At 26.3% G+C, this 21,299-nt stretch overlaps 9 protein-coding genes across 9 annotated transcripts; 4 read left to right on the forward strand and 5 right to left on the reverse strand.

Annotated features, from left to right (window-relative positions):
* Positions 1-16: 16 nt before the first annotated feature.
* EHI_072060 (uncharacterized protein) lies at positions 17-1,504 on the reverse strand (the record flags this gene model as incomplete). The annotated part of the gene is made up of 1 exon (XM_648368.2): positions 17-1,504. The coding sequence occupies one exon, from the start codon at positions 1,502-1,504 to the stop codon at positions 17-19; it is 1,488 nt and encodes a 495-aa protein (XP_653460.2).
* Positions 1,505-1,647: 143 nt separating this feature from the next.
* On the reverse strand, positions 1,648-2,931 carry EHI_072070 (uncharacterized protein; the record flags this gene model as incomplete). Its single annotated transcript, XM_648367.2, has 1 exon — positions 1,648-2,931. The coding sequence occupies one exon, from the start codon at positions 2,929-2,931 to the stop codon at positions 1,648-1,650; it is 1,284 nt and encodes a 427-aa protein (XP_653459.2).
* Positions 2,932-4,429: 1,498 nt separating this feature from the next.
* Positions 4,430-6,101, forward strand: EHI_072080 (RhoGAP domain containing protein; the record flags this gene model as incomplete). The annotated part of the gene is made up of 2 exons (XM_001913847.1): positions 4,430-4,802; positions 4,870-6,101. The coding sequence occupies 2 exons, from the start codon at positions 4,430-4,432 to the stop codon at positions 6,099-6,101; spliced, it is 1,605 nt and encodes a 534-aa protein (XP_001913882.1).
* A 63-nt stretch (positions 6,102-6,164) lies between these two features.
* EHI_072090 (uncharacterized protein) lies at positions 6,165-8,087 on the reverse strand (the record flags this gene model as incomplete). Its single annotated transcript, XM_648365.1, has 1 exon — positions 6,165-8,087. The coding sequence occupies one exon, from the start codon at positions 8,085-8,087 to the stop codon at positions 6,165-6,167; it is 1,923 nt and encodes a 640-aa protein (XP_653457.1).
* Positions 8,088-8,265: 178 nt separating this feature from the next.
* Positions 8,266-8,763, forward strand: EHI_072100 (uncharacterized protein; the record flags this gene model as incomplete). The annotated part of the gene is made up of 1 exon (XM_001913848.1): positions 8,266-8,763. One exon carries the CDS (start codon positions 8,266-8,268, stop codon positions 8,761-8,763), a length of 498 nt encoding a protein of 165 aa, XP_001913883.1.
* Positions 8,764-9,366: 603 nt separating this feature from the next.
* Positions 9,367-12,051, forward strand: EHI_072110 (uncharacterized protein; the record flags this gene model as incomplete). Its single annotated transcript, XM_648363.1, has 1 exon — positions 9,367-12,051. The coding sequence occupies one exon, from the start codon at positions 9,367-9,369 to the stop codon at positions 12,049-12,051; it is 2,685 nt and encodes an 894-aa protein (XP_653455.1).
* Positions 12,052-12,104: 53 nt separating this feature from the next.
* On the reverse strand, positions 12,105-13,469 carry EHI_072120 (amino acid transporter, putative; the record flags this gene model as incomplete). Its single annotated transcript, XM_648362.2, has 1 exon — positions 12,105-13,469. One exon carries the CDS (start codon positions 13,467-13,469, stop codon positions 12,105-12,107), a length of 1,365 nt encoding a protein of 454 aa, XP_653454.2.
* A 157-nt stretch (positions 13,470-13,626) lies between these two features.
* On the reverse strand, positions 13,627-14,928 carry EHI_072130 (lipase, putative; the record flags this gene model as incomplete). Its single annotated transcript, XM_648361.1, has 1 exon — positions 13,627-14,928. The coding sequence occupies one exon, from the start codon at positions 14,926-14,928 to the stop codon at positions 13,627-13,629; it is 1,302 nt and encodes a 433-aa protein (XP_653453.1).
* Positions 14,929-15,936: 1,008 nt separating this feature from the next.
* On the forward strand, positions 15,937-18,537 carry EHI_072140 (heat shock protein, putative; the record flags this gene model as incomplete). Its single annotated transcript, XM_647538.2, has 1 exon — positions 15,937-18,537. The coding sequence occupies one exon, from the start codon at positions 15,937-15,939 to the stop codon at positions 18,535-18,537; it is 2,601 nt and encodes an 866-aa protein (XP_652630.1).
* Positions 18,538-21,299: the final 2,762 nt, after the last annotated feature.

A 21,299-nucleotide genomic window follows, 5' to 3' on the forward strand; every position in this document is an offset into this window, starting at 1 on the left:
AAATGAAATTAATTCATTATAATTCTTCTTTGTTCTTTTCTTTATTTGTTAAATCATTTTGTTGATTACTTTCTTGATTTTGTGTATTTTTATTTTCATTCTCAACAATTTCATTTGCTCTAATAACAGCAACTATTTGTTCGACACTTTTTCTTAATTGAACTACTTCATTATTATTTAAAATTAATTTAAATTGACAATGAAGATTAATTTCATTAATAACTTCTATTGGATCAAAACTAGTTATAGGTTTTATAATGATATGAGTTTTATTAACATCTTTAGTAGCAAGTACAATAGTTGGATATGAAACAATTTGTTCTACTGGAATAATGTCATCTTCTTCTATGTCTAATACACCAAATTTGATTGGAGTATTTTCAAATGCTTGATATATTCCTTTCATTACAGAGAGAATATATTCTTGACATTTAATAAATGAAAATGGACATATAACAATAGCAGCATCTTCTTTGGTATATTCATCATAAATATCAGAAGTAATAATTGGTGGTTGATGTGAAAGAAGTTGTGGATTAGATGTTCTATGTTTCTTTTCTGGTTGAAGTTTTCCTGAAAAGAAATTTTCAATAAAACTTTCAACACTTTCTTTTGTAATTTCAGTACTTTCATTCATTGAATATACTTGTAATCCAAAACTAATTGAAATACATGGATATATTTGTTGACTATGTCCAGCTAATACTTTTGATTCTTGTGCTCTTTCAGTAACAAAAGGAAGTTTTAATTGATATTTTTTAGCTATTTCTTTCATAAGAGTTGATTTTAACATTTTAGTATCATAAATATAATGTAATATTGGTGTTTCTATTTGTTCTAATAGATTTTGAATTGTATTTAATGAAGAAAATAGTGGAATAAATCCTAATAATAATTTATATTCCAATATTGTTTGATTTCTTTCTAATTCAAATTCTAATGAATATTCATCTTCTTCAGATGTAATTGAATTAATTACTATAGTTGGTTTTTTATATTTATCACTTATAATATAAATAAATTGTTGTTTAAATCTTTTAACATCATTAGAAATATATTGTAACATAGAATGATACTCTTGTTCATCACTTCTACTTGGGAAATATGAAGTAATAAGAACCATATTATTGGTTCTATATGACTTAATTTCTTCTTCATTTTTAACTTCAATATATGTTGGTTCTAACATATTTTTAACCCATTGTTTAATATTACCATATTCATACATTCCATATAATGACCGATATTGTTTACCATCTTTGTATAAGATTGAAGTTGGTAAAACGGTGATATTTTGTTTTTCACATAACTCAATATCTTTATCTTCACAAATCACTGCACCAAATGGAATATCCATAAACATAGATAATTGATTAAACTCACGAGTATAATCAACACAAAATGGACAATTCTTACTGATTGTAAATTTAACAAAAATATATTGATTTTGTTTTAATGCTTCTTCAAAATTAGTATAATTAAGATTATACAAAGCATTAGACATTTGTAAAATAAAAAGAATTAAAATCAATGTCATAATACACTGACTGTTCAAAGATTTAAAGTATTCTTAGTTCATTTCTTGTTTAGACTCAAAACCTTTTAATGTTATTTTAATAGTAATTCTTATTAAAAAATAATAGTAAATTAACACTTTATTGGTCGTTGTTTAAAACACTCTTTAGGAATATTTCCCATCCCTGAAAGTTGTGAACAATTACCAAAACAAAACCTCTCAAAAACTTGTACAGAAGAAGGAATAGTAATGGATGTCATTGATAAACAATTGTAAAAACAACCATCTCCAATAGATGTCATTGTTGTTGGTAAAGCAAGGTGTTTCAAAGAAGTACATTTTTCAAAACAACTTCTACTTAAAAAACGGAGAGAACTAGGTAGAGTTAATGTTGTTAATGAAGAACACTTTTCTAAACAACTTCTTCCCAATGAAGATAAAGAAGAAGGAAGATGAAGTGATACCAAAGAAGAACATCCACGTAAACAATCAATACCAAGCCAAACCAAATTATCAGGAAACGACAAAGAAGTTAAAGAAACACAATTAAAGAAACAACCATTTCCTATTGAAATTAATGAAGATGGGATTGAGAGAGTTGAAATTGAAGAACATTCTCTAAAACAATTTGTTTCTAATGATGTTATTGAACATGGAAGGTTTATGTAAGTTAAATTAAAACAACGACAAAAACAATCACTGCCTATAGACTTACAACATGAAGGAATTGTTATATTTAATTGATCACTACCCATAAAATCTTCTTGAGTAAATTGAATATTTGGACATTGAACTCCTTGTTTTATCAATTGTTTTGAAACAAATAAAGGAATATTAGCATAACATACATCCCCATTAAAAGTGAATTGAGCATTTGGATAAATTCCTTTAAAGGCATGACTGCCTATTTCGATGAGTGATGATGGAAGATTAATTTTCTGAAGTGAAGAACAATTGTCAAAAGCATACATACCTAATTTGTGTATTGGTGGAGAAAGAGTAATTGAAGACAATTGGGTATATCCAACAAAACAACGTTCATGAATACTTTTAATAATATTTGGAACAACGAAATTGATAATTGGTTGAGAGGTTTGAATTGAGTTGATGTCATGATGTTTTAATAAGACATGACGAAATGACATATTATTTTTCCACATTAATTTAAATTGAGCATAAGTGATTGGATAATCTACAATTGTTGTATCAATACCATTGATTAGTTTATCATTAGGAGATAATAATCGTAAAGAATTGAGATTTGAAAAAAGATTTGAATCAGAAATAGAAACAACATTTTCCTTTCTTGAAGTGATATTGAGACGAAATCTCTTTGAAACAAAACAAAGATTAATCAGACATTGGAGATTATTAATTTGATTAATAATACAATGGACATTATTTAAAGGTAGCATGATAATTTATGGTATAATTTAAGTTAGTATTTTTCAAAGAAAAGTTTTTTTTTTAAGAAAAGAAGAAATTGATGAAATTGAAAATACATACCATTATAAAAGCTAAATATAATAATAAAAAAGCTAAATTAGCATTATACATAACCATTTAATGTGCTTGATTTTCAGCTCTTAATTTTCTTGCTAATAAGATAATTTGATTTTCCCATCCTTCATGTTCAAATCTATCAATCATAAATTGTTTGTATTGTTGTTCTGTAGGATTAGGTGGTAACTGTGGAATTTTTGGTTCAGGAGGTCCTTGCTTTTTAGCAATTTCTACCCATTTAGCTTCTTCTGCTTTTTCTTTTCTTCTACGTTCTTCAACTGCAGGATCAACTTTTCTTGGTTGAGGTCGTTGTTGTACTGGTGCTGGTTCAGGGGCAGATGATCCACATCCCATTTCTCTTAATCTTTTGACTCAGTTTTTTAAGATGATTTTTTAATTATTAAAATTTACATTAAAAGTTTATTTTTACTGTTTTCTTTTTTAACTCTTTAGAAAAGAACAAAAATATATATTAAAATAAATAACAAAAAATAAATAACAAAATAATTGAAAATCAATTCATTTAATTATGATGATAGTTTACAATTTAAACTAATGTTCTTTAACTTATATGTTTAAAAGATAACAAATAAAATGAAATATGACTTTAACACCACACTATTCTAAAATAATGTGGGATGCATCATACCTAGTTAATTTACCGAAGTTATGACTCAATCACTAACCATTTACACCCTTTTCAAGGCAATTGGTTCTGCATTAATCATAATGATTAAAATCGAACCGGCATAGTAGATCTTAAGACTTCGGAATAATAAAGAAAAGATAAAAAAGATGGGTTTAAATAGTATGGGTTTAGGAAAAAAGTTATAAAGATAAATTTTTAATAATAAATTATAATAACTTTAAGTCTTAGTTTTATAGAGAATAATACTAACAAATAAGACTTAATGACTATGGAAAGTGATGAACAACTAAAAAAGGAAATTGAAGAGCTCAAACAATTAAATCATAGAGTTGATGAATATTTAATGAAAGTTTCTGAATTTATTGATAACAATATTTTAGATTTTCCGTTTGGTGTTTTGATCTGAGTTTGTTTAACATGTTTTTATGATTTAGCAATGAAATAGTTAAGTTGAGAAAGAGTATTTATGAACCTACTCTTGAAGAAGAAGATGAGGATGGTGAAGATTCAGATGAAATGAAAATGGAAACAGAATGATTGAGTAATTGATAAGAATATGTTAAGGTAATGTATTTTTCACAAAACGATAATATAATTTTATAGAAAAGAACAATAAATAAGTTTTTTTTTTCAATATTAAATACTAATTCAAAATAAAGAACAACGACAAGTTAAAATAAAAAAAAAAACAAAAGAAATATGAAGATTTTTATTTATCATATTTTTTATGATTTGAACTTTTTAATTTTAATCTCTATCTCATGGCTAATCAAAGTCTTCTTGATAATCAACTTCATATTATAGGGGAGACTAAATTTAAAGAATTTAGTGTGATTAATAACTTTTGGACAAAACAACATGATTTTATTAAAGAATGGAATGAAGTATATAATACAATGAATAAAGTATTAAGAAAAGAAACAGATTTAATAGAAGCAACATTCTATAATAATTCTGTTGGATTTGTTCCAGAAGATGGAGAAGTTATTATTAGTGCATTGAGTTATATCAATAATTCCACGCAAATGTTTGCTTCACATGTCTCTGAATTATTCAGTGGTGTATTAGATTCATTAGATATGAAATTCAAAGAAATAGAAAAGGAATTTAAATCTGCAGGATATTCACAAAAATGTTTGTTTTATTATAAAATATATCTTTGTCTATAAAATTAGAGGGGTTAAATATTTATATTTAATAGCAAAACAAGGGGATATAGTGAATGAAAAAATTATTACATTGTATCATAGTTTATCAACAACAACATCATTGACAATAACAAAAATGTTTACAGATATGTTAGATAATTATTATAAATACTTTGGAATGGGGATTACTTTTATTGAAGAAAGTGATAAGTTTAAACGAATGAAGGAAACGATTAATAAGAGAATAACTGATGAAAAACTTAAATCACAACCTCAAACAGTCACTTATGCTAATGTTCCTATTTCTGCTATTCTTAAAGAAGAAAATAGAACTACAAGAGATCTTCCAAGAGTTATAGAAAATATTCATATGTGTTTAATGAAAAATGGATTAAATACTAAAGGAATTTTTCGTGAATCAACAGCTACTGCAAATGTTATTCAGGAAATTTATATGAGAATGTCTGTAACAAACTTTCTTGAATTACCTCCTGACGTTACTGCTGCAGTTTATAAAAAGTTTTTAAGAGAATTACCAAATCATATTTTCAATCAATCACAAACAATGGAATTGGCTGAACGCATGACAACTATCCAAAATACTGGAGAAAGTAGTATTGAATTAATGAAAAATGCAGTTGATCAATTACCTGAAGAGTTAAAAACATTATTCATTCATTTACTTCGACTATGCTATAAAATTGCTCAAAATGAAAAAATAAATTCAATGGGGTCTAAAAATCTCTCTGTATGTTTAACACCTTCTGTATTTTCTATTTCAGAAGGTGAAAATGGACAATATGCACTTCCTTCATTATTAAATTTATTAACAAATTACATCAATCATTTTAATGAACTATTTCCTAGATATGCTGATCCAATCAATCAACAAAAAGTACCTCGTATTTCTATGGTTGGTGGAAGAACTCCACAAAGATCAACTGCTTCTACAGAAACAAATAAATCAATTCCTCAACAAACTCATGGTAATTCAAATAAGCCTCATCAAGAAGTTCTCTCTCAAAACACCTCTCCATCTATATCAATAAAAAAACCAATTCCACAACATCCAAAAGTAGATGTAGAACAGCATAAAACATCTAGTCCTGTTATTGTACAAAGAAAGGCATCATCAACAAGTTTATTACCAACACAAAAGAAAACAACATTAACAAGACAAACAATTAATCCTAGAATAATGAAAAAATCAACCACTGAAACAAATGATGATGGAAGTGAATTACAAGAAATACTTTCTAAAAGAAGAAAAGCTATGGATTATTAAGAAAATGATGTGTATAAATAATGCTTAAAATAAATAAAAAAAAAACAATATAGATTATGGTTATTATTTTATTGAACAAGAAGAAGTTCCATTATCTTTTTGACATAATTGATTTGCTAATGAAGTACATGGAAAACAATGATTTAATGATGAATTTGATAGTACATTACAATAAGCACATTTTGGATCTATGCAATGAGAATTATCTAAGTCTTTAGCACAATTATGTAAATTAATTTTTGGATATTTAACTACAATATACCCACTACAGATTGCATCAATATGAATTTCTATTGTACTTTGATTATTATATTCAATAGATTTAATAATTCCACTAATCCTAGGTAAATGCCCTACTTTATCATAACTTAATGAAATTCCATCAGGTAATTCTGGGTCACATCTAAATTTTGGATTAAAACAATTCCAAGATACAGGAAGTAATGGTAAATCAATATCAATATTTTCAGTTATAACAAGATCATATGTGGTGAGTAGTTTATTCATTTCTAAATTTTCATTAAATGGTTGATAAACCATTGATAATACTAATGATGCAATTCCTATTGCCTGAACTAAAACTAATGGAACTAGTAAAAATTGAGTTGGAACACAACTTGGAGCATTATTACTAATAAACATAGTAAATGATAGTGTTAAAAATGCTGCAAGACTATATAATCCAACAAAAATAAATACATATTGTCCAATAACCATATTACTTATAGCACAGTCAAGAAATAGTGAAAATAGAATAAACCAAACAACATAGTGTTGAATTTTCCAACCAATAAGTGAAGGAATAAATGATTTTCCTTCTTTTAAGAAGACTTTAATATCTTTCCAATTTAATGCCACAGCAAACCACAAAACAATCGTTAATGTTCCAAAGAATGAAATAAGGAAATAAAATGATCTAAAGATAATTGGAATAACTATTATAAAAAATGTTGAAAAAAGACATGCAAAAAGAATAAATGGGGGTGGACCTAATAATGTCCTAATTTTATACCATATTGGATTTTCTTTTTTCTTTTTATCAACCTCTTCTTCTAATTGAATTTGTTCTTGTAATTCTTTATTTTGATTATCATTTTCTGTTTTTAATTTATATAAATGTTCCATTGCTTTATCAACTCGTTCTTGAAGTTCTAATATTTCATTATTTTGATTTTTATATTCTTCTACATTTTGATTTAATTGTTTGAGAGATTCAACTAGTATTGGTAAAATACCTTGTGTATCAATGTATAATCCTTGTGTGTCTTCACGAACAAGGTCTGGTAAAACTTGTTTTAATTCTTGTGCAATAAATCCATATTTTCTTTGTTCAGTTCCTTTATATTTAAAAGTAACTCCTCTTAATTGCATAATAAGATCTAATGAATTGTTAAGATTAGCAATATCTGTCTTTGTTCTTTGGTCTGATCTTGTTAAAAATCCATTCTCAGCAAATATTTCACCAATTACATGAAGTTGTTTTAATGCTTGACTCATTTGAATAATCTCAATAAAGTTTTGTTCATTAATACTATCTTCTGTATTATTTTCTTTAATTGGAATTTCATTATATTCTATTGGATAAGAATCATTCATAGTAATATTAATATTATTAATATTATTGTCTTGATTCAAAAAACCACTTGGCATTTGTTCTTCAATAACTGACAATTCAGATTTATTTGATGTTTTCATTTCAAATTCAAAAGGATAGGGAACTTCAACTAATTTTGACATATACTTATCACACATAACCTTTATTGAATCTTTATTTTTAATGTCCTTGTAACATGACGCTAATTCATTTGTTCTTACTGATTGTTCATATCTTAAATGTGTATCCCATACATGTGAATAACAATTATATCTCGTTTTAGCTGGTTCATTACATCCTGGATATGTACATTTCCAATTTTTAAGTCTTCCACCTTGTGCCCTTGGAATATTATTCGTTTGAAGTTGTTTTCTATGAAAATTACTTGACATTCACCCCCTTAATACTTTTATTTTTTGATAGTTTTTCTTTTCTTTGTTTTTTGTTTGTATCTCTAATAATTTGTTATATATAACGTTTAATAATTTGACTTTAAATTTTCTGTTTTTTTATGAAAAAAAAACGCCAATTTTCTTTTCACTAGAAATTCATTTCGATATTACAGTATCTATGAGTTATGATCAATTCGTTGAAATGGACAATGAGGAAAATATCAATAAATTCAATGACCAACAAATGATGTATAAAAAATTGCCAAAGAATTTAACTAATCCAAACTCAAAAGAGCTAAAAGGAAATTTACAAAATGGTCAAGAGCTAGGACGTATAGTGACATTGAGTGCATCACCTGATATGTTTCAAGAGTACTTAGATAATTTACAAGTGACATATGAAAATTTTGAAAATTATGAAAAGACTGAAACGAAAGAAATTATGAAAGAAATTCACGCTACAAATAAAAAGAAAGTATGTATGATTATCTTTCTTGTTCTCGGCATTTGTTTTCCTCCATTTTTAGTCTTTAGCTTGGTTTATATGAGAAAGTATAGAACATCTCAAAAACTGTCATCAATTTATCACATTACATTATTTATTGTATTTGTAGATATTATGCTTTTATTGACAGTTGTAATGGCTGCAATTTTTTATGGTATAAAAGCGCTCTAGTATTACTTAATAAACATAACAAAAGTAAATTGATAAGGTTTGTGTCAGTTTTCATTCAATTAAATAGGTTCTTCAAACTGCCACGTTTTGTTATTCAAACAACTTAATTTCCATCATCACCATCTTCAGCAGCCTGTGGAATAACATCCGCTTCATCTTTCTTGTGCCTAATTCTATAGATAGTCTTACCAATAATTTCTCCAATAGAAATCAAAAGGAATAATGCACAAATACCTAACATAATATATCCAACAACATATTCAGCAGTATGGTTTTTATCCTCAGAACTATCAGAAAAGTTTAAATTTGAAGAGCTAGTGAGACCTGGTGTGGACATGATTGATTATGAGAAGAATTGTTTAGATCAATTTTTATGCTTCTTTTTATTCTTCTTTCCTTCTATTTTTTTATTTTTTGTGGATTATTATTTTTGTGTTATTTGAACTTATAATTCTTGGTTTGGTAGAACTTTTTAAAGGTTCTTCGTTTGCAATCACAAGATAAAACACAATTTTTACTCTTTCCAAAAATTAAAACAAAAAATGAATCAGGAGTAGAAGTTTTTATAACCTTTTTTATTATATTGAAACTAAAAAACTGATAATGAATAAGTCTCGTAGATCTACCACATTTATTCCTAATCCTAGAGACCCAGACCAACCTATTCCAGAGAGTCAACTAAGTTTTGAGGAAAATATTCCAGAAGGCTCTTCATCAAATGGCGGGTCTACTTATTTAAGTAGACAAACACTAACACCAAGAATTGAAAAGGAAAATACGGAAATACAAATTGTTGGTACATGTCCATATTATGTAGAAACTCAAGGGGCACGTGATGTCTTTGTTGCTGGTAATAGAATTTTTTATATTTGTGATGACCATGTTTATTATTCATCACCAGAAAATCCTAACCCATCACCAACTTTTGGGATAAGTAGAAGTTCAAACTATATTTGTCAAGGCCCAGATTCATTTTATTTTATTCATAAAGGTAAAATTGGGAAAGGGAAAGATAAGAAATATTCTAATGTAGAAGGAATTGTTGCTCCAGAAGAAATAACTGGAAATGATAAAGAAGTTTTTATTCTTGATAGATTTGGGGAATGTTATCAATTAACGAAAGGACAAAAGAAAAGATTTGGATATTCTGAAAGGATTGTGAGGATTTCAGTTCAAAATGAATTAAAAGGAACGTTGTTAGAAAGTGGAAGAATATATTCAAATCCAAAATTCTCACCAAAGTCATTATTTATTGATATAGCAGGAACCAAGCAACTATGGGGATTAAAATCAAATGGAGAAGTAGAAAATTGCGATGGTGTAGTTGTCCCACATAAAATGTTAAGAATATATTCTGGATTTTATGATATTTATGGTGAAGATGAAGAATTTAAAGTTTGTGTCTTAAAGAAAGAAGGAGAAGGAGAAAAACTTAAATATTATTGGGACGTTCTTGGTCCTTGTGAAGGAAGAAATATGACTGCAGGTAATGGATTTATATTAGTAGGAAGACAACCTGAGTGTAGTAAATTTGGTTCAATAATCATTAAAACAAGAAGACTAGTCAATCAAATTGAAGCATTAAATGAGTATTATTATAATCCTATTATGGCTGCAGAGACTATTGGAGAGAAATCTAAATCAGGTCGTAGGTCATTAAAACGAACAGGGTCTTGTGCAGAACTTCAACCATCATTAAATGTTTCATTAGAACCTATTATTAAAGAATTAAAAATTTTAATTCCTAAATTAAACTCACTTAATGCCATTCTTACACGACAATATTCTTGTTTTTATAGATCTGACACTTATGGAGAAAAACTTTATAGATTTTTTGATGACACAGTCTTAAATTTTATTTCACTTGCACAACACTTTGCTGCGTTTCATGAGAAATCACCACAATGGTATACTTCATTAATTAATCCATGGAAACAATATGAAGACAAAATCCCATCTGAAATTAGTAAGAAAGTCTTTGAACGTAGAAGTGATATTCTTTCTGTAGTTTTTTCACCACTCAGATATATTTCTGAAATTACTACTCTTTTAAAAAGTATGAAAATAGGATTAAACAAAGGTACCGAAGAATATATGTGGAATAAGAAGTTAACTGAATATTTAGAAGATCTGTTAGATAGAATGAATGAAGAAACAAAGATAGGAGAGCCATTAACATGGTCTTCATGGTTTTCTAATGAAAAAGGTAGAATTGTAATGAATTCTGGAACTATTGAAGAATTTACAAATTTACTTCAAACAGAAATACCTTTTGATCCAGAAATGCGAGATGTATTTGTTAATACTATCACATTATTTGAACCTATTGATGGTGTAATACAAAAATTAATTCCTAGAAAACCAAATGACTCTATATCAAAACAAGCAACAAAAAATATTTTAATTACTCTCCAAAAATGGTTAATGGAAGATCCATTTCAATTTACTCGAGTTGAAGGTACTCTTAGTCGTATTCAATCTTTCTTAAAGATTGGGAAAAAAGATGTTAATGAGTCATTGAAAAAAGAAGTAACAATTATGTTAGAAAATGCTCGTAAATTAAAAAATTCACCAATTTATGAACCAATAACACAAATGTTTACATTCTCATCAAGAGATTTTTGTACAGGATTTAATGACCATATTTATTTCAGTGATATGATGACTTATGTTCATACCGTTCTTTTTTCAAGAATTACGGAAGCAGAGATTGTTCAATTCTTTACTAAAAAACCTACTGCAACTCCAAATATTAAATTTATGACAACATCTTTCAATTGGCTTTCAGAAACACTTTCTTCAATGATTAAAGATTGTTCAATGAGTTTTCAATCTGCTTTCTTCAATTTTATAATGAAAACAGCTGAACGTTTTTATGAACAAAGAAATTTCTTTGGGTTATGTGCTATTGTATTTGCCCTTCATAAAATTCAAGACTTCGATTATCTAAAAAGTAATCTTTCTAAAGAAACTCAAGTCTCTATTGAAAAATTTGATGTTCTTTGTTCTTTTAATGATAACTATAAAGCTCTTAGAACAGAAATTTCTAAGTCTCAAACTCCATTAATTCCATTTATTGGTATTTTAACAAAAGACCTTCTTGTCGGTGATGAAATGTATGCTTCCTTTATTGCTAAGTCAGGTCATTTTAATTTCAACAAGTTACGGGCTATCCATCATATTGCACAACAATATCTTCACTATCAAAATCAAAACCCATCCATTCCAACAAATGTCCCTGCTGAACTTTTTGATAAGATCAAACTGATTCATGGTATTAATAATTGAAATTTTTCATTTGAGAAAAAGAAGTTAATTATTATCTCTATCATTCTAAAGAATCACACCAAAGACTTAAAAACGTTATATAACACAAAAGTTGTAGATATAATTGAAAGAATAGAACAAATGACAAAGACAATCACAACGATGGTTGTTGTAGAATACCATGAATAAAATCTATTCTTTAATGCTTCTATACCATTTCTTGCAACTGATATTCTACGAGAAGCTAATACAAATGCACAAGGAAAAACATAACTGAGAATAAAAGCGACTATACCTGTTAAACTTGCTATTGTTTTAACGCTCCCAACAAGACAAGCTAAAGCAAATGGTGGAAAGACAGCACAAGATATAATTGCATATTTTCTCCATTTACCACCATATGATTTAGGAAGAGTAGAAGAAATGTTTGTTGCAAGGGTATAACAAACAAGAGGATATTCATTGAGGATATTAACAATTGGGAATATAAGAATAGCATATCGAATAATATAACCAATGACTGTTGGATTTCCAATACCAAACCCACCATTTCTACCAGTATAATACTCATAATTAATTGTTACTGGATTTGTTGAAGATGCAGTAAATACTGAAGCACATAAAGCACCAACCAAAATATAAATTATCCCTGAAATTAATGACCCAATAATTGTAACTAAACCAACTTGTTTTTTATTTCCAACTGGTTGTAACGCATCAGGTAAACATGATTGAAGACTGAATGCAACAGAGATATGAGTAAATAAAATACCAAAATTTCCCCATTTCCATTCATTTGTCCATGCTGTATCTATTTTATGATTACCAAGTTGTACTGGACCATGGAATAATTGTATTGTTATAGTAATTAATAAAATACTAAACATAATTATTCTATAAAATGCCATAAACAATTGAAGAAATCCTTGTTGAGATAAATTAACATAAGCTAAAGGAACAGTAAGAACCATAAATACAGCAACACAAATGTAATATGATAAATTACAATGTGAATTCCATGTTTGAGTATCACACATTTGTGGTTGATTTTTAAATAACCAATACATTGTCATTAATGTATTACTTCCAGTAGCAACATATCCCCAAAGATAACAATAATTAACAACAATAATTAAAATACTTGTTAATATTTTTCCTTGTTTGGAATGCCACATTCCTGATATTAAAGTAAAGTCATAAATTTCTTGATCTAATTCATCACTATTTGTTTTTCTTTTACATGTTCTTGTCATTGCTTCAATGGTATACATAGATGTAATTAGTGTTAATAATAACATTACACTTGTTAATATCATTGATAATGGTAATCCTCCAGAATAAAATGAAAATGGTAATCCAAAGACACCTACACCAATACTGTAATTAATAATTATTCCAATACTAGCAATAAATGAATATCCTTTTTGTATTTTTTCCATTGATGGATATGATGGATAATAATAAATAATAAATGAGAAAATAGATAAAATATGAAAATTATTTCTTAGTTTGTTTCAAAATAAAAACAAAAAAGGAATATATAAATATTAACAATGAATAAAAACAATATCTATGTAAGTAATGTATTATTTTTTATTATACCATTTCAAGACATTGTTCAAATAATTTCTTTCTATCTTCTTCAATTTCTTCATTTGTCATTTGTTTGTACAATTTTGTTGTTGCAATAATATAATTTGTAGGTAAATGATCAGCAATCATACTATTCGATACTTTAATCTCCCCAAATACATTATTTGCCACTAACTGAAGAGAAAACATATTGTTTGGCTCTCTTAGTATTTGGTACACTTCTCCACCTGGAAGAAGAGGTTGTGGAGAAATTATAACGTCAATAGAATCATCAATTGGTTTCTCATATTCTTCAACAAGTTGTCTTGCTGCTTCACTTGTTTTCATTCCTTGTGATAGTTTAGCTATATATTTAATATAATCAAAACCAACTTGTTCAAGCACTTTATTCATTCGTTTAATAAGACGTTTGCATGAATTTAGAGATAATGATGGAACAACGTCATAATCAAAAACAATTGATGTGACCAATTCATTTACTTCTGGCATCATTGCTATGTTTTCACTTAATGTAGCAGCAGGTGCAAATCCATAACAATGAATATTCCATTCAGGTTTTTGTTCATTTAAAAATAGAGTAATTAATGTAGCAATTCCTCCTCCAAGAGAATGTCCTGTAATAATTAAATCTAGATTTGGATATTCATTTCTTGCTTTTTCTAATGAAGGAAATACATATTTTAATGTTTCTTGTGCTGTTTTATACATTCCAGTATGGACAATACCTTCTTCTTCTTTGTATGTAAAAGGAGAGCCATATAATATCATATCACTAACAATGTCATTGACAGAAAAAGTTCCTCGTATACAAAGTATTAATGAATGTAATGACGGATCAAGAGCAAGATAATATGATGCAACAAATAATGGTGGAGATGTGACTAAACTCAATAACATATTTGGATAAATCCCTGCTCTACTACAAATCGCTGCAATTTCTATTTCTTCTGGACTATATCCTTTAGCTTCTTTATTACATTCTTCTTCATTAACTAATGTATATGTAGAATCATGTTTGCTTCCATATGCTGCTGTTACATGTCGAGAAAGTTTCATGATAAGATAATAAAAATCTTTATTTTTGATTATTGGTACGTCATGAATGTCTGGTTTTGGAAGTCCTTCTAATAAAAGAAGTCCACAAAGTGAACTAATGGCATCAACACCAAATTCTTTATTTAATAATTCTAATACTTCTCCATATGCAGATGCATATACCCCAATACTTTGAGAAAGAGACTCTTTGATGGAGTCTGTTATTTTTTGGAAAAGTCCTTGTTCATTTGGTTGTGTTGGTTTGTTCATTAAAAATAAATAGGTTTGTACAATCTAAATATCCTTTATTTCCCTTCTAAACTTGTCTTTTTTGTTTCTTCATTTTTGTCTTTGCTTTAAACTTCATTTTGTGTTTCGATTAGTTTGTAGTATAACCAGAATGACGTGTATCGACAAAATCAATAATTGTCAAGATGTTATTAAGAAATTAAAAAGTTCTTGTCAACTGTCGAAAAACAAAGTTGATTTTTCATTTCATTATGTTATTACATATTGTATGGTGATAGAGAAATGGATTGTTCAAAATAAAACACCTAAACTAAGAAAGAAATTACAAATTCATTCCTTAACACTTCAATATAATTCTCAATAAATAGAATAAAATATAAATAAAATGAACATTTAAGACTAATACATATTTCTCATAACAATATCTCTATTTCTTGTGAGAAAAACAAATCACAGAATGCAGAAGTCACTACCTATGACAAGGCATAAATATCCAAAAAGAAATTGGTTTAGTTGTCAAAGAAGTTACTTTGAAATACATAGAAATGATTCTTTTATATTCTTAACCAAACCTTTATTTTCGATCTAAATAGTGTAAGAAACAATCAGGTTAATTGAATAAATTGGATTTGCTTTGTATTGGAATTAAGAAAAAAACAAAAAGAACGTTATAAGAATGAAATAAATATAAGAGTGTCATTAGAATAATATGTTATTCTCAATGAAAATTATTTAAATAATAACTTAACATTTATCAATAGATTTAGACTCTTATTAATAAAACAATTTAATTACTCATTTATTTTGAGTGTTTGATAATCATTCATTCTCATTCCTTCATTTCATCATTGTCATTTTTGCTGTTAATTATGTTATTATTAGTTTATATAAATCCACGTTGATCCACGTATACATGAATACATGAATAAGAAAGTGTGAATAACAGCCAACACATCAATAAGCCAACACATCAACCATACTGAGTATTTAAAGGAACTTGAAGAAATAATTAGCATTTAGAAATAAGGTATGGATCCAAACAAATGGACAGATGCAACAGTTCAAATGTTCAAAGAATCACAAGAAAAAGCATTTGAAAGAAAGAATGCATATATCATGCCAATTCACATGATGAATGCAATTGTTGAAGAAGAGTCGAATATTATTATCCGAATAGTCGAGATGATGGGAGGTGATGTTAGTAAAATGAAGAAAGAAATACAAGAAGGAATGAATAAGATTCCAGTTCAAAATCCACCACCAGTAGAAATTGGACTTCATCCAACAACACAACAAGTGATAAGACGAGCAATAGAGAAACAAAAGACAATGGGAGATACATATCTTGCAGTTGATGTGATAGTAATGTCATTGATGGAAGAGAAAGAAATTAGTACGATAGTAGGAAATAGTGGAATTAATGTTCTGGAATTTAACAAAAAGATAATGGAAATGAGAAAAGGACAAAGTGTAGAAACAAAAGAAGCAGAGAGTCAATATGAAGCATTGAAGAAATATGGAAATGATTTAACGGCACAAGCAGAAAGTGGGAAGATGGATCCCATCATTGGAAGAGATGAAGAAATTAAACGAGTTATTCGTATTTTATCAAGACGAACGAAAAATAATCCAGTCTTAATAGGAGAGCCAGGAGTTGGTAAAACAGCAGTAGTTGAAGGACTTGCACAAAGAATTGTTAAAGGGGATGTTCCAAGTAATTTGCAATGTCGAGTTATTGGATTAGATATGGGAGCATTAATAGCAGGAGCACAATATAGAGGACAATTTGAAGAAAGATTAAAAGCAGTAATAAAAGAAGTTAAAGAAAGTAAAATACCTATTATATTGTTTATAGATGAAATTCACACAGTATTAGGAGCTGGAGCAACAGGAGAAGGAGCAATGGATGCAGCTAATATTTTAAAACCAATGTTATCAAGAGGAGAATTACGATGTATTGGAGCAACAACGTTAGAGGAATATAGAAAATATGTTGAAAAAGATCCAGCATTTGAAAGACGATTCCAACAAGTTTATGTAAGTGAACCAAGTGTAGAAGATACATTATATATTCTTCGAGGAATAAGAGAGAAATATGAAAATCATTATGGATTAACAATTACGGATTCAGCATTAGTTTCAGCAGCAACATTAAGTAAAAGATACATCAATGGAAGATTTCTTCCTGACAAGGCAATTGATTTAGTTGATGAAGCATGTGCTACATTATTTACACAAAAGAATTCACAACCAGAAGAAATAGATAGATTAGAAAGAAGAGAAACACAAATAAATGTGGAGAAAATAGCATTAGAAAGAGAAGTTAAAGAAACGGATGAAGAACATAAAAAAGTTATTGAAGAAAGACTTAAAGAAATTGAAAAAGAAATGAGTGAAAATAAAGAGAAATTAACAAAGTTACGAATTAATTATGAGAAAGAAAAAGGAGGAAGTGAAGAAATGAAAGAACTTGCAACAAAAATAGAAAGTATGAAACATAAAGCAGAAAGTACTAAAGATTTAGAAGTAGCAGCTGATTTGAAATATTATGCAATACCAGAAGCAGAAAAGAGATTGGCAGAATTAAAGAAACAAAATAAAGAAACAACAATGATATCATTACAAGTCACAGCAACACAAATAGAAGAAGTTGTGAGTAGATGGACAGGAATTCCAGTTACTAAAATGAATCAAAGTGAGAAAGCAAGATTACTGAATTTAGAAAGTGAAATACATAAACGAGTAATAGGACAAGATGAAGCAGTGACAGCAGTTAGTGATGCAATCATTAGAAGTAGAGGAGGATTAGGAAATGAAAAACGACCAATAGGAAGTTTTATGTTTTTAGGACCAAGTGGAGTAGGTAAAACAGAATTAGCAAAAGCATTAGCAGCTGAATTGTTTGATTCAGAGGAAAATATAGTTAGAATAGATATGAGTGAATATATGGAAAGTCATAGTGTGTCGAGACTGATAGGAGCACCACCAGGATATGTTGGATATGAAGAAGGAGGACAATTAACAGAAGCAATTCGTCGTAGACCATATAGTGTAATATTATTTGATGAAATTGAAAAAGCACATCCACAAGTATTTAATGTGTTATTACAATTATTGGATGAAGGAAGATTAACAGATGGAAGAGGAAGAACAGTTGATTTTAAGAATACGGTTGTGATTATGACATCGAATTTAGGAAGTGAAATAATAATGAAAGGAGTAGAAACAACAGGACAAGTTGATGAACAAGTTAAAGAACAAGTCATGGAAATAGTGAAGAAGTCGTTTAAACCAGAGTTTCTCAATCGAATGGATGATATTATAGTATTTTCACCACTTTCAGAGAAAGAATTGAAAGAAATAGTTAAATTACAAATGGGAGAAGTGATTAAAGTCATTAAAAAGAGATATCCAGGAAGTGAAGTTGAAATGACGGAAGCAGCAATAGAAGGAATCATTAAAGCAGGATATTCAATAGCATATGGAGCAAGACCAATGCGAAGATATATTGAAAAGACAGTTGTTACAGAAATAACAAAATCAATAATAGGAGGAGTGATGAAAGAGAAGAGTAAAATTAAGATAGGATATGAAGATGGTAAGATTGAAGTTAAAATAACTGATAACTAAAAAGGATAATAATATAATTGAATGTATTTTATAAAAGAAATAGGTTGAAAGAAAAAGGAAGAATAATATAAAAGACAATCAATTGAATAATAATGTTTATTTTTAATGTGAATACTATTTCTTTTCATCAATTGTATTTGATGAGATATCATTGTTTTTTATAATAAATGAATGAATATATTTTACACAGTCTAATTAAAGTTAATCAACATTAATATTTCATCTATTCTTTAGAAAATTATCAATACATCATTTTCTCATGTTATTCTTCAATTATTTCTCATTAATCTTTCTATTTCATCATCTTTTAATGAATATTTTTTTTATTTATTTCATATATTTTCTTCTCTCATCTATTGCCATTGTAACTATCATTTTATATGTTAATGTAATACATGGTATAGTTATTATAACATTATTAACTTCTTTCATATTTATACTTTATGTTCATTTCTATCATTCTTTGTTTTTGATTATTCAACAAATTAATTAAGTTCATTCACATCATTTAACGTTAAAGCTGGCACTAATAAATGAATAGTCAGGTCAAATATTAATAAATTGAATTTAAAACATGTTCATTTATTCATAGTGTTAAACTTAGAATACATTTCAATACACTTAATAATCAAAATGTTTTACTTTTAAACATGAATATGTTAAAATAACAACATTATTTAATTAGTATTGTTAATTTAAATATATTTGTATATTCGTTGAGTCTTATTAGTTTGTTGGTTCATCATATCACTTTGTAAACGATATATTTTAACATTAATTTTATTTTTTAGAAAATGATGAAGTTAATAACTTCAATCAACTTTTAAAATATGCTTTTTAATACACAATTAACTACAACTACATGATTTTACAATACCAATGAATATAATAAACATGAAATGAATTACAATTATAATAAACAAGAAGATCTAATTCAATTGATAATATTAAACAGAATAATACTGCGTAAATTATATTTCATTATAGAATTTATTCAAAATAGAAATATTAATATATAATGATAATAACACATTCTTGGATTTATTTTTATTTAGATTGATATTTTTCATTTTATCTTCAAATATTAATCATATAAGATATTTAAAGGGTACGAAAATTAGCAAAGAAAAAATGCATCTAAATAATTTACAAAAAAGAAAAAAGATGCAAAAAAATTTGCATCCATAGAATTTTCCATTTATTATATTTTGCTCCTAAAATAAAAATAAATAAAAAATATGATAAATATACAATCTGTATATATTTATGTTTATATTTTATTATCAATTGTATTCATTTTGTATGAAATATTAATGAAATAGATGATTTGATGAATCATATTTAATTATTTGTATTTATTTTTATTCTTTTCTTTATATGTTATTTATCTATCGTATTTTTATATATTTATTTTTATATTTATTTCTCTGTTTATATTATTTATATCATTGTATTCTTCTTATTATCTATATATTATTATATTATTCTTATTTTATTATTTTTATGTTTATATTCTTTAGATTTTCTTATTGTTATTCTTTTATATTTAGATGTATTTTATTATTTGTTTATTCATCTTTTATATTATTATCATTTATATCTATTTTCATTTTATATTTATTCTCTTTTGATTTATATTAATATTAATTTTATCTTTTATACTTTGATTTTATTATTATATCATTGATTATCATTTCTCCTTTTATTTATCATTTATTCTTATTATTCTTTTGTTTTATATTCTATCTATGTTATATATTCATTTCATTTTCATTTATATTTTATCACTTATTATATGTTATAATAACATAACACTTATGATTGATTATATAATAAACATCATAATGAAATTATACATATGAATAATAAAAATAAAAAGAGTAAAATATTTTTTTTCAATAAAACAATATTAATCATTTTGAATCATTAAATTAGACACTTGTTATTTCATATTTCTAATTTTTACATTAAAAATACACCATTTTCATTCTTTTCTTCTTTTATCATCTCTTTGTGATTTATTATTTTTATATTCTTCTTCTACTTTCTTTTTATTCTTTTATATATTTATATTCTTTTTATATTATTTGTTTTCGTTGTTTTTCTATTTCTTTCTTCTATTATTTATCAATTTTATATTCATTTATTCATTCTTTTTATTTCTTTTTTATTAGTTCTTGAGTATTGTATATTTCTTTATTATTTCATTTGTGTATTATCAAAATATATGTTTTATTGATTTTATGTTGAACAAAATATTGAATAAATCAATATTTTCAATGTTAATTATTCATTATTTATTCTGAAATGTTGTGTATATTTATTATATTAAATGAATATGATGAATGAATATCAATATTATTGTTTATTTGATTTTAAAAAATAATAAATGAATATGAAATAATAAATGAAATAAATAATGAAGACAATGAAATGATAATGAAATAAAATAATCTAATATTGAACAAATCAAATAAAGAATATATTGAATATATCATTATTGTTACTTTATTATTTATTATTTCAATTATTAAATATTAATAAATTATTATTCATGAATATTTAATTGATATTTTATAATTTCATTTTCATTTTATTTAATAAATGAAATATAAATAATAAATAATAAATGAATGAATAATAATTTAATATATGAAATAATAAAAAGAAAAGAAAGATAAATAATAAAGAAATATGATGTATTTAATATATAATATAATTTATTATCAAATATAATAATAATATCAAATGATGATTTATTT

This window comes from Entamoeba histolytica, genomic scaffold (genome assembly GCF_000208925.1).
Source record: "Entamoeba histolytica HM-1:IMSS scf_1104750517383 genomic scaffold, whole genome shotgun sequence".
NCBI lineage: Eukaryota > Evosea > Mastigamoebida > Endamoebidae > Entamoeba > Entamoeba histolytica.